Genomic DNA, 15,020 nt, shown 5'->3' with positions numbered 1-15,020 from the left:
GTATGTTGTTTTTGTTTTGGTTGGTTTTGGTTTTGTGTGGTTTTTTGGGGGGGCTGCTAATTTGATAAAGAAGGAACACAGTCTACTGAAAGGCTCTGCTATGCTATGGTAGAAGCCAAGAGAAGATCAATATATGAACCAAACAGACATCCCCATCTCAGAATGCTTCGTAAATAAAGACTGAACCTTGTTTGAGGGCCCTGTAGACCCAGCCATGGCTTGGCTTTCCCGTGAGCACACACTCTCAGTGCCAGATCTCTGCGCAGCCCTGTCTTGTCGTGCTTAGTGTTGTGTGAGAAAAGAAACCTGTCTGAAAGAGCAATTGTGTCCTGGTCTAACTCTTTCAGGTAGATTTACGTCAGTTCTCATGTAAAGAGTGTATCTAGTTTGATGGTTTCTTTTTTATTGTTAAGAAATCCTGAGTAAATTGGGAACATGGAGACCATGGGAGAGGGTTGAAGGGGAGGGGCGTGGAAGGGAGGGGAACAGAGAAAAATACATAGCTCAATAATATCAATTTTAAAAAAAGAAATTAAAAGACGGCGTTGGTGGTGCACACCTTTAATTCCAGCACTTGGGAAGCAGAGGCAAGACGGGTGTCAGTTTGAGGCCAGCCTGGTCTACAAGTTCCAGGACAGGCCCCAAAATCTACAGAGAAACCCTGTCTCAAAAAAACAAAAAGAAAAAAAAATTAATATGTTTTAATTGACATATAGTAATTATACATATTATTGGGTGTGCAGTGTGATTTTTTTTTTAAATGTCTGTATTGATCCTATTGGGTCCAATGGCATATATATTTCTTCACCTGTATCATTTCTTTGTATGGCAACATTTGGAATCCTCCCTGTTATTTATTGGAGAATTTTCAATTAGCTATTGTCAGCTAAAGTTACCCCACAGTGCTATATGGAAGATTAGAAGTCATTCCACCCAGGGGCCTGGAAGTTGCTCAGACAGTAGTGTTTAGCATGTATGAGAGCCTGTGTTTGATCCTTAGCACCAGAAAAAAATAAGTTTTATCTTTGCAACTTTATTCAACCCTGCTAACCATCTTCTCTCCACCTCTACCCCCAACATCCTACTCAGGATCTGTCTTTTTTTTGTGGTAAACTTGAGTTTCCACATCTAAGAGAAAGTGTGGTCTGTATGATCTTCTATTCCATCCATGTCACACATGAACTTGTCCAAATTTTTTGAGCAAACTGCAGGTGAACAAATCTCCCAAGTGGTTAGATTGGGTGTGGGTCCTTCCCCAAATAAAAGGAGTTGCTCCGACAAATCTTTCTTAAATACGCCACAAGTCAACACCTGTTCCCCGCTATTGCCTTCGAGTTACAATAGATACACGGTAGGATGGTTTCCTTCATTGACACCTGATGGAGAGTTGGTGTCACTGTGTGTGACCAGGGCTTAGGAGCCAGGAGCAGTTTGGGCTGGGCTGTGAGGGCTCATCTGATGTCCAAGACAAGTTGGACTGGGAAGTCCCTGAGGAAAGAGGAAATGCTCACTTTTGGTCTTTCTTAATGTGGAAGATGGCTATCATGGAGGGTTCTGCTTACTTTGTGTCTTAATCAGCTCGGCAATAAAAACCCAGCAGCTTGTCTGCAACTTCCCTTTAATTTTACAATTTTGATAATGAGAGTCCTTATAGTGTGGAAAGTGTGCATAGAAAACCTAATCCGCATTCTGAGGACTTTATAAAGGAACACCGCGATGTCCTATCTCTGCCATTTGGGTGAGATTTGGCTCTGGAAAAGAGAAATCAGTTCTCTTGTTTGAAATTTGAGGGTAAGAATGGCTTCAAAGTTTTCAAAGAACTTCCCTGTGAGCCCATGGCATTTCAGGGAATCCTTCTGGCCTCATCACTTCTAATTTATTTATTTGACACCAAGAACATTTTCCCGTTATTTGAAAGAACATGATGAGCCAGGTTCTGATTTTTTTTTTTTCCTGGTTGCATTTTGAGAATTTTAGTGTGGGAGAGGCATCTTCATTTTGTTTCTAAACCATATCTCAAGAAAATGGCCCCAGACACTTCTCAGAACTAAGAGTTCCCTGGTGAACAACAGGTTTGCCTTTATAGACAATGATGTCTAAAGCTGCTAAGACACCACACAGCTTCCTTCCTTTCTTTTCTCGTCCTTTCTCTCTTTTTATCTTCGTGTTCAATCCACAGGCTTCCTTTGCTAAGGACAGGAGTGTTGGCAGACTGCCTATTGGCTGGTTGGCCTCAGTTCACCTTATATCATTGCAAAGGAATGCCTGAATTCTCCACAAGGTCCGTAGTATCTTTCTGTACAAGACACTCACTACCCGCTTTCATAACAGGTTGCTCAGCCAGAATCACTTCTTGCTTACATAGCTGACATTTTTTAGCTACTTAAAGTACGGCTCTTGATGCTCATCTCTTCTTAATGATGACCTCCACAGGTATTCGTTGTGAAATATTACTCTGGCGTGCTCTGTGACATTGGAAAATTTATTTAGCAAAGCAATCCTAAAATAAGAGATAACTTGGAGACTCTCATCCTTGTGCGGATGGTGACTGGGTTGTTAATCTGCCGATTGCTTGCTTTAGACATTGTGTTTGTGGACAAGGTCCTGCAGATGGACAAGACTGGTCATGTACTGCAGGGGCTGCATGCATTGGCAGGATTTGGTCTCAGGGTATTTCCTGCTACTGTTTCAATTTGGTTTCATATGGGGGGTTTTATATATATATATATATATATATATATATATATATATATATATATATGACTGCAAATTGCTCTCTTCTCTTCTCAAAATTTGTTTTTCAAGAACAGCTGTGTCTCCCTTCTGAATTCCTTAATTATTTATCCTCCCTGATAAGTTAAACCTTCCGTTAATGTGGTAAATTGCCAAGAGCACACAGCGCTGCTTAGATCATGTAGCAAACTGTATAAACATTTGATAGGACATTTGAAGACACCACATGCTGAGCCACGATCTATACGACTACCGAATGCTGTGGGATCAATGAAGGGAGCCCGGTGTTGGCCTCCTTTGTTGTTGTTTTCTTAACTAACACGGGAATGGCACACACACACCAGTTGTGCTGATTCAGAACAGGCCTGTCCTAGGTCTTGCTAAACCATCAGAGATCAAGTTCAACCAAAAAAAAATTAGTTAGTTCGCCAATGCATACTCATATAATATACATATAGCTATAATATGCATATGAAATAATGTGCTTATGTGATGAGACAATCTGTGTTTGTAGCTGCATTCTCTCACTACTGTTTCTGAAAGAGCTACCACTCAGATTCCCAATTAGTACTGTTGAGAAAGAGTCTTTCAATGGTTTTAAATAAGTAGACCTTTCACTTTGGCCCCAGCAAGAGCACATGCTTAATAACGACCCAAAACACCCTTCATTGCCAAGAGTAACAACCCCGAATTTACAAATTTGTCAGATAGTATTTGACGTCTCGGTCTTATTCTTAGGCTCTGGGCTTGTTACTAGAAATATCAGCCTATTCCATCTCCTAGCCCGTTGACCTCATTGTGTGAATAGCCTCTGACCGGTAGATACACAGTTCTTCAGGGTGCTGGTTAGGTTGCTGATTTTTCTGTATTTCTGGCCTGACTGTTGGGAGATTTATGCATCCTTTCTTTTGCCTATCTTCTCCTCGGATGATTCACGCTTTTCACTCTGGGGAAAGTAAGAGAAGCAAGGACAAATAGCAGGAGTTAACTCGAGCCCTTCATTAGAGTTGTGACTGAGGAGGTCTGGGGAGTTCGCTATCTTCTAAATGAAAGTAGGTTTCTGGAGTGGACAGAGAAAGAGCACCTTCTGGTATATCTGGATCTGGTTCTCAAAGGCTTTGAAGGTTATAATTAGTTGCTACTTAATCACATGACTGTGGGGCTTCACAGCTTCGTTTCTGCTCTGCCGTCCTGCAGTCAGCGAAGAGGATTAGACAGGCAGGTCTGGGTTGGAGTCATTTGGCCACTTCCTGGAGGCAGTTAAAGACCACCTTCTACTCTTGGCCATCAGCAGAGAAGAGGAGCGTTGGCCAAGCTGACCTGGACAAGGGTTGAAAATGTCAGGGCTCTTGAGAGGGCCGTGAAGCGGCAAGGACATCTCAAGCCTCCAATGACATGTGCGCTTGGAACGACACACAGTGACACTGTGGTTTGACTGCTTTTTCCTCCCCAGAAGGGAAACCTGGGGTACAATGGACCCCGAAATTCTTAGCACCAATGGGTGAACAACGGCATCAATGAGTGTTGAGGTGGAAAAAGTGCAGGATGTGTCGTTCCTCTGTGTGTTTCCCAGATCTCTAGCATGGACTGTATGTCTTCAAGTCATTGCTAAACATAGACAATGGATTTGGGAGTTTCTCAGCCGAACAGTGCAGCTGGAATTCAGACTTTGAAGGATGAAGCAAAGAAGTCATTCATGAAAACTAGTTTGAGGAACAGTTAAATTGGCTTAGGGTTTCCTGTTCTGAGAACTGGTCACTGGGGGTGAAGGTGAAGTATCCTTGCTTCACAGGTGTTGTCCCGTGGCATTAGATGTGGAGCTCTCTGAAAAAAAAGAATTTGACCTTAAGGAGCCTGGAGATATGGGAGGGACAGGAGGTGGGGACGTCTGTTTGGTTTCTGTAATGATCCCCCTGACCTTTAAAAACAACATTTCTTTTCAGTTGGTTCAGAGAATTCCATTTCTCCTCTTGATTGTGCTGATTTGGTAAGTGAGAAAAAGATGGTTAATCTCGTAGTCGCCTGTGTTATTAAATGAGGTAAATAGGAGAGCCAGGCCCTTCGCTTTGAATCGCTGTTTCAAAGCAGGCACTTGCTAGGTTAGTCTCTTCCGGTTGCTGCTCTTGTGAGTGGATGAAACAGTCAAAGATACAGACTCCCCCCTCCCCATGTTACTGGCTTCTTAGAGGATTATGCCCTGCTCCACAAACATACCTCCTGATGGACGGATGGATGGGTCATGCCATGTTCAGCATTTTTGGTGGCTGTCCTTTCCTACTGCCCCGCTGCTCTTGCGGCTTTGCCCGTGTGTACTTCTACAGTCTCATAAATATATCAAGTTCCTTGGGTTGTTTGGGCCACGCCAGCCATTTCTGTTTTCTTCTCCTGTCAGCATTCAGGAGCGCCGTGTACACAAAGGCAAAATGGCTTTCCAAGTAGGGTACATTCTCCTTTCAGCATCGGTGCAAACATCAGATTGAAGGCCACTCAGCTCTACCTGCTGGTGGCCGCATGAGCTGCCTGGAGATTAACCTCTTCTAAGGCTCTGAGCTATTTTTGAGGTCAAGACTGCAACAACATTAAAGCTAGAACCCATTAGAAAATCACTTTCATCATCTCTTTCTTTTTCCAAATCAGTGGCTCTTTTTTTTTTTTACCCCTTCTGATCTTATAACCCTTTAATCTCCTTTGTAGCAGAACAAGGAGACTGTTAGTGTTTGTGTCCAATGAGGTTAGCACCCTTGATAGATAACAGCTTCAGAAGACACCAAGATATTAGATGAGTGTGTAGAGAGACGAACTTCATCTCGAGGTTGGGCTGCCTCAATGCTGAAGGTGCTCCGCTCTCCTGGACCATTTTTGTGGATGGTTTGCACAAGCTAGGCTCAAAGTCTCCAAAAGAGATGCAGCAGAAAGCCCTTTGTTGCATTATTTCTAAAGGCTTGAAGTTTGGAAGGGAAGGGATTTTGTTTTCCTCTGAGCTACACAATGGAGCTTTCACAGAACCTCTTTTAAAAGGAATAGCTACAGCCTTTGTGTTGAAGGGTGTGTCTTTTGGCAGGGTCTGCTGAGGCAGACAGGCTGGCTGGTGATTAACAAAGGTCATTAGACTTTGGAATCTGGCTAGCAGCCTCGGATGGTATGTCTTCTGTGTGTGGAAGGACGCCTCCCAAGAAACCAAGGCATTCTGGAGGTCCCCTCTCCAGGACACCCCTAAATCTGCTCCAGGGACGTCCTGATCTAACCAGGATTCTGCTTAGGACGAACAGACCAACCAGCCTATCAGTCATGGAATAAAAGAGCCTTTGGAGATCTTGGTGAATGGCATTTGAGGAGGAGAAAGGTGCTGCTTTTCGGGAAGAAATGAAAACAGTTCCTTCTTTGTTGGGAAGAGCAGAGCCTAGGAGCCCAGCCTGCCCTTGTAGCGTTTCACTGGTGATTGTCAGCCTAGCAGAATCCAAGAGAAGCCATGTTGTGCGCGGAGGAGAGGCTCTGAGCTAAAATGGCTGCTCCTCCAGCTCAGAGGACTAGGGCAGCTTAGTGAGTCTTAGAGGTTCAGTGACGCAGGAGCTCCTATCTCCTGGAAGTGTGATAAACACATTCAGCAGAGCTGTGGCTTGCTTGGCTGAGATGAAAGGACTAAGCTTGGGGGATGGGGAGTGCGCATTGGATGATCTGCTTTCTTTTTTTCTGTGAAGCATTCTAAATGCAGGAGTCGTCCGCACCATGGAAAAATTTGTTTTCAGGTCTAATGGACTGAGCGAAAGGAGAAGTGGGGTGGGGCCTCAGCGACTGCTGTAATTTGATCCAGAGCTGATAGCAACCTCTTCCACACAATTTAGGCTGGTGGTGCTCAGACATAAAAGCTTGTGTATCTGGAATATTGAGACTTAGTTAGCTGAAAGGACTCTGGTGCCCAAGTTCAATGTTTATTGAAATAGGATAAATTGCTGGGTGAAAGAAGAGGAGGCAAAATATCTGTCTCTCTCTCCGAAGCTCTGTCCAGAACTGAACTTGGACAGAACTTGCTTTAGCAGGCTCCTGGCCGAAGCATTCTTTGATAGAAAACCCTCACGCCTTTGGCTCCTTGTACTTCACTGACACATCATGACTGGACTTTGTTCATCCAGCAGAAATCACGTGACTTTTATGTGAAGTTTAGAAAATGGCATCATAAAAAGATTTGGCTGCAGCTTGAATTTTTAAGACACTTGGTTCTAGATGACAAAGACTTCGTAGGGCTTGTGATGCACTTCGGGTAGCAACTTACTCATTCAGATAGTAACCGGCTATCTCCATGTAGGAACATGTGCTGACATAGGAAGAACTGCCCCTTCCCAGTATGCTTTTGACTTCTACATGGTGGGACTTTGCATTGAGTTAGCTTGAGGCTTTCCATAGATTTTAGTCACACAGCAAATTACAGAATAAGACGAATGGACTACGTTTTGCTTTATTTCACACCAGGCTCCCAGGTTGATTTTGTTGTTGTTTTGTATCTAAGTGTACACCTGACGCTTGTAGAAGGGAATGAAGTGGAAAAGGAAAGCCTTGATTCAGAAGCCCCTCTTCAGAACTACTAGTCTCTCTGGTCTTCAGGTAAACTGAAGTGCCAAAGTACAATCCGAAACCCGAAACTGAACTGTCATCTAAAGTTGGTTGCTTGGAAATCTCATGAGAAATATTTTATGACCTAATTAGATTGGAGAAGCTGTTAGGTTTTAATTGGTAGGTAGTAAAAGAGCGAATAACCACTTACCTCATGGGTGAGAGCTGCACTATTTGGGGAAAGGAAGAAAGATGTGAACCCCAGTATCAATAAAGTTATTAAAATAATAAAAGCAGTACTAAAAGCCACAGCCATTTCTAAGAACCAATCCTATTAGCATTTGGTGTTAAAACACTAATGTAATAAGATGGAAGTGGAGAAAAGAAATGGAAATTACCTTGCCCTTTTCTGGGTATGTCTTCTTTCCTTCTAAGAAGATTCTAGTTCAAAAAGAAAAGGTCCAAGGAGAAATCAGAATCAATATGAAGTTACCTAGGATTCTGAATGTGGTGGAGAAACTCAAAAAGCGGCACAAACTTTTGAAGTATTAATGTTTTCTTGACAAGTGGCATTTGAAGATCTGTCAAGCCAGAAAACATTTATCTGGGGTTTCATTCCTTTGAAGTTAGGAAATCAAGGACTTTGTCTCTATTGTATCTGATTGCCTTTCTGTGGCCAGTGTTCGAGTTGACAGAGAGGAGCAGGGGAAGTGTAATGTTGGCTTTCATTTCCTTCACGAATCTGTCGCCTCTCAAGGTTTGTGGTGAGCGCCCTCCTCGTGATACATCACTCTGTCTTCCTCCTCAGGTTCCTGATGTGAGAGGGTAGCCCCTTGATCATGGAGGTGCTTCAGTGCGATGGCTGCGACTTCCGAGCCCCGTCTTATGAGGATCTCAAGGCACACATCCAGGATGTCCATACTGCATTCTTGCAGCCCACGGATGTTGCAGAGGACAATGACGACGAGCCACCATCCGGGTCCATGAATGCTGGCAACCAGACAGAGGTGGAGTTTTCTTCTATAAAGGATGAGTTTGTGATTGCGGAAGATTTATCAGGTAATCCTATACTAAACTTCCATGTCTGATAGAGCTTAATTGCTCTTCCATTATGATGATGATGATGACAATTATTATTATTAACTGGAAACCATAGTTCTTATGTGCAGCTTTTGTATTTTCTTAGCTAGTTTTACTATGTAGATATCATATTTCTCTTAGTTATCCTACGTGATGATCCCTGTAGCGTCCCTGTGTGTCCTACTTTTAAGTTTAAAAACAAAGAATCTTGGAAAGTTCTAGAATAAATCTTACAGTTGATGAAAGTTGTCTTTATTCTGTACCTAAAGCTATCCATGACATCTTCACTGTTAGCACTCTGTGGATAGTCTTCAGGACTTCATCTTGAGTCATCATGCCTGTTGAATGTGATACTTATTAGTGAAGAAATACTGTAACCATGCTGATTTGTGTGGTGAATCTTATGTTCTTTTTTGTTTTACTTTTCTCATTTCGCTCCTTTTAAATGTTCTCCTTAGGTCAAAGTGCAGCTGCATTGGGGAGTGGAAGTTACTATGGCCACAGTCCAGGATATTACGGTCAGCATATTGCCCCTAATCCCAAACCAACCAACAAATTTTTTCAGTGCAAGTTCTGCGTACGCTACTTCAGGTCAAAAAATCTCCTCATAGAACATACTAGGAAGGTCCATGGAGCTCAAGCGGAAGGGAGTCCACCAGGACCTCCTGTGCCAGGATCCTTAAATTATAATATCATGATGCACGAGGGATTTGGAAAGGTCTTCTCTTGCCAGTTCTGCACGTACAAGTCGCCTCGGAGGGCGAGGATCATCAAGCATCAGAAGATGTACCACAAAAACAGTTTGAACAGTTTGAAGGAGACCGCGGCGCCACCACCTGCCCCTGCCCCACTGCCAGATCCTGTGGTTCCGCCCGTGTCCTTGCAGGACCCCTGTAAGGAACTCCCAGCGGACGTTGTGGAGCGCAGCATCTTAGAATCCATGGTTAAGCCTTTGACCAAGTCTCGCGGCAACTTCTGTTGTGAGTGGTGCAGCTACCAGACCCCCCGCCGAGAGCGCTGGTGCGACCACATGATGAAGAAACACCGCAGTATGGTCAAGATCCTTTCTAATATCAGGCAGCAGCAAGACGGGACGAATGCGCCGGAAGTGCAGAATAATAATGAACCCAGCCCCACGTCCACCTCCCCCTACCTGTCCATGAATGCTGCAAGCCGGGAGATGCCCAACACTAATGTCTCCAATTTCAGGGGCTCCGTCAGCAACTCCATCATGAGACCCAATTCTTCTTCAGCTTCCAAGTTCTCTTCTATGTCTTACCCTCAGATGAAGCCGAAGTCACCTCATAATTCTGGCCTTGTGAACTTGACAGATAGGTCCCGGTATGGAATGTCTGACCTGACTAATTCGTCAGCTGACCTGGACACGAACAGCATTCTGAATGACTCTAGCTCTGACGAGGAGTTAAATGAGATGGACAGTGAGAACGGCTTAAGTGTTATGGATCATCAGGCGTCAGGCCTGACTGCAGAGCAGCTGATGGGCTCTGACGGCAACAAACTGTTAGAGACCAAGGGGATTCCGTTCAGAAGGTTCATGAATAGATTCCAGTGTCCCTTTTGTCCTTTCCTCACCATGCATCGGCGCAGCATTTCCCGCCACATAGAAAACATCCACTTGTCTGGAAAGACCGCTGTCTACAAATGTGATGAGTGTCCATTTACTTGTAAGAGCTCATTGAAACTGGGGGCTCACAAACAGTGTCACACGGGTACGTCCGATTGGGACGCTGTGAATTCGCAGAGTGAAAGCCTCTCTTCCTCTCTGAACGAAGGTATGGTCTCTTATGAGAGCGCCAGCATCAACGGTAGGAAGTCAGGAGTCATGTTGGATCCCTTGCAGCAGCAGCAGCCACCACAGCCACCGCCACCACCGCCGCCACCACCGCCACCGTCCCAGCCGCTGCAGCAGCCACCGCCGCAGCTGCAGCCACCACACCAGGTGCCACCCCAGTCACAGCCACCACCAACGCAGCAGCCACAGCCACCCACACAGGTCCCACCCTTGCACCCTTATAAGTGCACCATGTGTAGTTACTCCACCATGACTCTAAAAGGGCTAAGAGTCCATCAGCAACACAAGCATTCCTTCTGTGACAACTTGCCAAAATTCGAGGGGCAGCCCTCAAGCCTACCACTGGAAAACGAGACAGAGAGCCACCCCTCTTCCAGCAACACTGTGAAGAAAAGTCAGACCTCAATTCTTGGGTTGTCCTCCAAGAATAACTTTGTAGCTAAGGCCTCTAGGAAGCTGGTGAATGACTTTCCTCTTGATTTGTCGCCCGTGAAGAAGCGGACGAGGATTGACGAGATAGCAAGCAACCTGCAGAGCAAAATCAACCAAACCAAACTGCAGGAGGATGCCATCATCAATGTCGAGGACGACGAGGAGGAAGAGGATGACAATGAAGTAGAGATAGAGGTTGAGCTGGACAGGGAAGAGGAGCCAGCAGAACCCATCCTGGAGGTTCCTGCTTCCTTCTCAGCCCAACAGATTTGGGCCAGAGACACCAGTGAGTCCCAGAAGGAGCCCAGCTACAGAAGTATCACCCACGATTATAATGCCACCAACGGGGCCGAGATTGAACTCACGCTTTCTGAAGATGAAGAGGACTATTACGGCTCTTCAACAAGCATGAAAGATCACCAAGTGTCCAACGCAGCCCTGCTGAACACTCAACCCCCTATCTATGGGACGGAACACAATAGTGAAAATACAGATTTCGGTGATTCTGGAAGGCTTTACTATTGTAAACACTGTGACTTTAATAACAAATCTGCCCGGAGTGTTAGCACACACTACCAGCGAATGCACCCTTACATTAAGTTCAGCTTTAGGTATATCTTGGATCCCAATGACCACAGCGCAGTGTACAGGTGCCTGGAATGCTACATTGACTACACCAACTTTGAAGACCTCCAGCAGCATTACGGTGAGCATCACCCAGAGGCCATGAATGTACTCAATTTTGACCATTCGGACCTGATCTACCGATGTCGCTTTTGTTCCTACACAAGCCCAAATGTCAGGAGCCTGATGCCACATTACCAAAGAATGCATCCCACAGTCAAAATCAACAACGCCATGATCTTTTCAAGCTATGTCGTCGAGCAGCAGGAAGGGCTGAATGCTGAGTCCCAGACCCTGAGGGAGATTCTGAATTCGGCTCCCAAGAGCATGGCGACATCCACTCCTGTGGCTCGTGGTGGTGGTATGCCAGCTACATTTAACAAAAACACTCCTCCCAAGACTTTTACTCCAGAATGTGAAAACCAGAAGGACCCTGCTGTCAACACGGTGGTCGTTTACGATTGCGATGTTTGCTCGTTTGCGAGCCCCAACATGCACTCTGTCTTGGTTCACTATCAGAAGAAACACCCTGAAGAAAAGGCCTCGTACTTTAGGATCCAGAAAACCATGCGCATGGTGTCTGTGGACAGAGGCTCTGCCCTTTCCCAATTATCATTTGAGGTGGGTGCTCCATTGTCTCCCAAAATGTCCAACATGGGTTCCCCACCCCCCCCACAGCCCCCGCCACCAGACCTCAGCATTGAGCTTTACTACTGCAAACACTGCTCCTACAGCAACCGGTCGGTTGTGGGGGTGCTTGTCCACTACCAGAAAAGACACCCAGAAATCAAGGTCACTGCCAAATATATCAGACAGGCCCCCCCCACAGCAGCAATGCTGAGAGGGACCGAAGGGCTCCAAGATTCCCCTCGGCCTCCTGCCCCCATGCAGCTCAACCGGAGCAGCTCTGAGGGAGAATGCCCTCCCGTGGAGACGGAGATGTTCTTTTGCCAGCACTGTGATTACGGGAACCGGACGGTTAAAGGTGTCCTCATTCATTATCAGAAGAAGCACCGGGACTTCAAGGCCAATGCAGATGTCATCCGGCAGCACACGGCCACCATCAGAAGCCTCTGTGACCGAAACCAGAAGGCCGCCAGTTGTGTGCTTCTCCCGGCTTCTGGTATGGAGCGGGACAAGACGAAACTTAGAGCGCTTAAATGCAGGCAGTGCTCATATACCTCCCCCTATTTCTATGCCCTGAGAAAGCATATCAAGAAAGACCACCCTGCCCTGAAGGCCACAGTCACGTCCATCATGCGATGGGCATTTCTGGATGGCTTGATAGAAGCTGGCTACCACTGTGAGTGGTGCATCTACTCCCACATGGAGCCCAGTGGCTTGCTTCTGCATTATCAAAGGAGGCACCCGGAGCACTATGTCGATTACACCTACATGGCTACCAAACTCTGGGCTGGGCCAGACCCGTCCTCTCCCACACTCACCATGCCAGCCGAAGCCAAAACTTACAGGTGTAGGGACTGTGTTTTTGAAGCTGTCTCCATCTGGGACATCACCAATCATTACCAAGCCTTCCACCCCTGGGCCATGAACGGTGACGAGTCCGTGCTGCTGGATATCATCAAGGAGAAAGATGGTGTGGACAAGGCCATCCTTGCACCCGAGGAGTTGATAGGCCCTGTGAATTGTGAAAACAGTCTGCCCACCCCCCTCCCCGAGCAGGAAGCCGAGTGCCCAGAGGATGCAAGACTTTCCCCAGAGAAAAGCATTCATCTGACCTCAGCAAACCCTGCCATCTCTTCCACCCCTTACCAGTGCACTGTGTGCCAGTCTGAGTACAACAACTTGCATGGCCTCCTCACCCACTACGGGAAGAAGCATCCGGGCATGAAAGTGAAGGCTGCTGATTTCGCACAGGATATCGACATCAACCCAGGGGCGGTCTACAAATGCAGGCATTGTCCATACATCAACACTCGCATCCACGGCGTCCTAACCCACTACCAGAAGCGACACCCGGCCATCAAGGTGACCGCCGAGGACTTTGTGCATGATGTGGAGCAGTCTGCTGACATAACCCAGAATGACGTGGAGGAGACGAGCAGGATTTTCAAACAAGGGTACGGTGCCTACCGGTGTAAGCTGTGTCCATACACACACGGCACGCTGGAGAAACTCAAAATCCACTATGAGAAGTACCACAACCAGCCTGAGTTTGACGTCTTTTCCCCATCTCCCCCAAAGCTGCCTGTCTCCCTGGAGCCTGAGATAACCACTGAAGTGAGCCCCTCCCAGGTCTCTGTGATGGAGGAGGAGGTGGGAGAGGATCCCATGTCTACTTCTCACTTCTCTACCTCGCATCTGGTCTCCCACACTGTGTTCCGGTGCCAACTCTGCAAGTACTTCTGTTCCACGAGGAAGGGCATTGCCAGGCACTACCGGATCAAGCACAATAATGTTCGTGCCCAGCCCGAGGGCAAGAACAATCTCTTCAAGTGTGCCCTGTGTGCCTACACCAATCCCATCCGCAAGGGACTGGCTGCCCACTACCAGAAGCGCCACGACATCGATGCGTATTACACCCACTGCCTTGCGGCCTCCAGGACCATCAGCGACAAACCCAACAAGGTGATCATCCCATCCCCACCCAAAGACGACTCCCCTCAGCTGAGTGAGGAACTGCGGCGGGCCGTGGAGAAGAAAAAGTGCTCCTTATGCTCCTTCCAGTCTTTTAGCAAGAAAGGCATCGTGTCCCATTATATGAAGCGCCACCCAGGGGTGTTCCCAAAGAAGCAACATGCCAGCAAGCTGGGGGGCTACTTCACAGCTGTCTATGCAGACGAACACGAGAAACCCCCACTGATGGAAGAAGAAGAGAGAGGCGGCTTGGAGAGAACCGAGGTGGAGAGCGAAGCTCAGGACGTCGAGTGGCTCCCGTTCCGCTGCATCAAATGCTTCAAGCTGTCCTTCAGCACGGCTGAGTTGCTGTGCATGCATTACACAGACCACCACAGCCGGGACCTCAAGAGAGACTTCGTCATCCTCGGCAGCGGTCCCCGCTTCCAGAACTCCACCTTCCAGTGTAAGCACTGCGATAGCAAATTGCAAAGCACAGCCGAGCTGACCTCACACTTGAACGTTCACAATGAGGAATTCCAGAAGCGTGCCAAACGTCAGGAGAGGAGGAAACAGCTTTTGAGCAAGCAGAAATATGCAGATGGTGCTTTTGCAGATTTCAAACAAGAGAGGGTAAGGATATGTTTTGATTTCCCTTCCCCCAGGAGGCCTCTCATCACTGGTGCCCACATGCACTTCTTCGTTGCCAGCCAAACTGCTGCAGGCTTCCTAGTGACTTAGCTTGCCAGAGAGCTCAATAAGTCAATTAAACATTTCGAGCTTGATTATCCCCCGTTCTATACTCACCCCACTCCATGGTCCTGCTCCCCTCCCTTTCTCCCTCTGACTCCTCCTATGGCTCCCCAGGGGAGGTTTGGGTGGTTTCTATGTATGTCTTCTTGCCAAGTAGTGTATGCTGAAGCCTAGTTAGACAACGCTTGATTTTCCAAAGGCATTTGTGGGTTGTTTCTTGGTATCCTTAGCCCTTCTCAGCTATGGCTTGGTCTCCAGTGTTCGTGTCAGGAACCTAACATCTCAAGGAATAGATTTTTTTTTTTAATTTTAAATCAAGAGGTTCGTTAAAGGAATAGCTGCTCAACATTTCACGTGCGTAGACAAAACTGGCCTGAAAGCCAGGTAACTTAGTAGCAGTTACGACAGGCTTCTCCACAGACCTCGCTCCTCACCAGACGGAGCCTAACTGGGTTCCAGT

At 46.7% G+C, this 15,020-nt stretch overlaps 1 protein-coding gene across 2 annotated transcripts in view; it reads left to right on the top strand.

Annotated features, from left to right (window-relative positions):
* Znf462 (zinc finger protein 462) overlaps positions 1-15,020 on the top strand; it is a 132,600-nt gene that overhangs the window by 46,347 nt on the left and 71,233 nt on the right. For both annotated transcript variants that reach the window (XM_057790567.1, XM_057790568.1), the window contains exons 2-3: positions 8,090-8,340; positions 8,820-14,440. In XM_057790567.1, coding sequence (XP_057646550.1) covers positions 8,121-8,340; positions 8,820-14,440 — 5,841 coding nt within the window. In that variant the 5' untranslated portion in view covers positions 8,090-8,120. The remainder of the gene's footprint in view (positions 1-8,089; positions 8,341-8,819; positions 14,441-15,020) is intronic.

Source organism: Chionomys nivalis, chromosome 16 (genome assembly GCF_950005125.1).
Source record: "Chionomys nivalis chromosome 16, mChiNiv1.1, whole genome shotgun sequence".
Classification (NCBI taxonomy): domain Eukaryota; kingdom Metazoa; phylum Chordata; class Mammalia; order Rodentia; family Cricetidae; genus Chionomys; species Chionomys nivalis.
The sequence above is the reverse complement of the archived record's forward strand: the minus strand, read 5'-3'. Positions and strand labels throughout refer to the sequence as shown.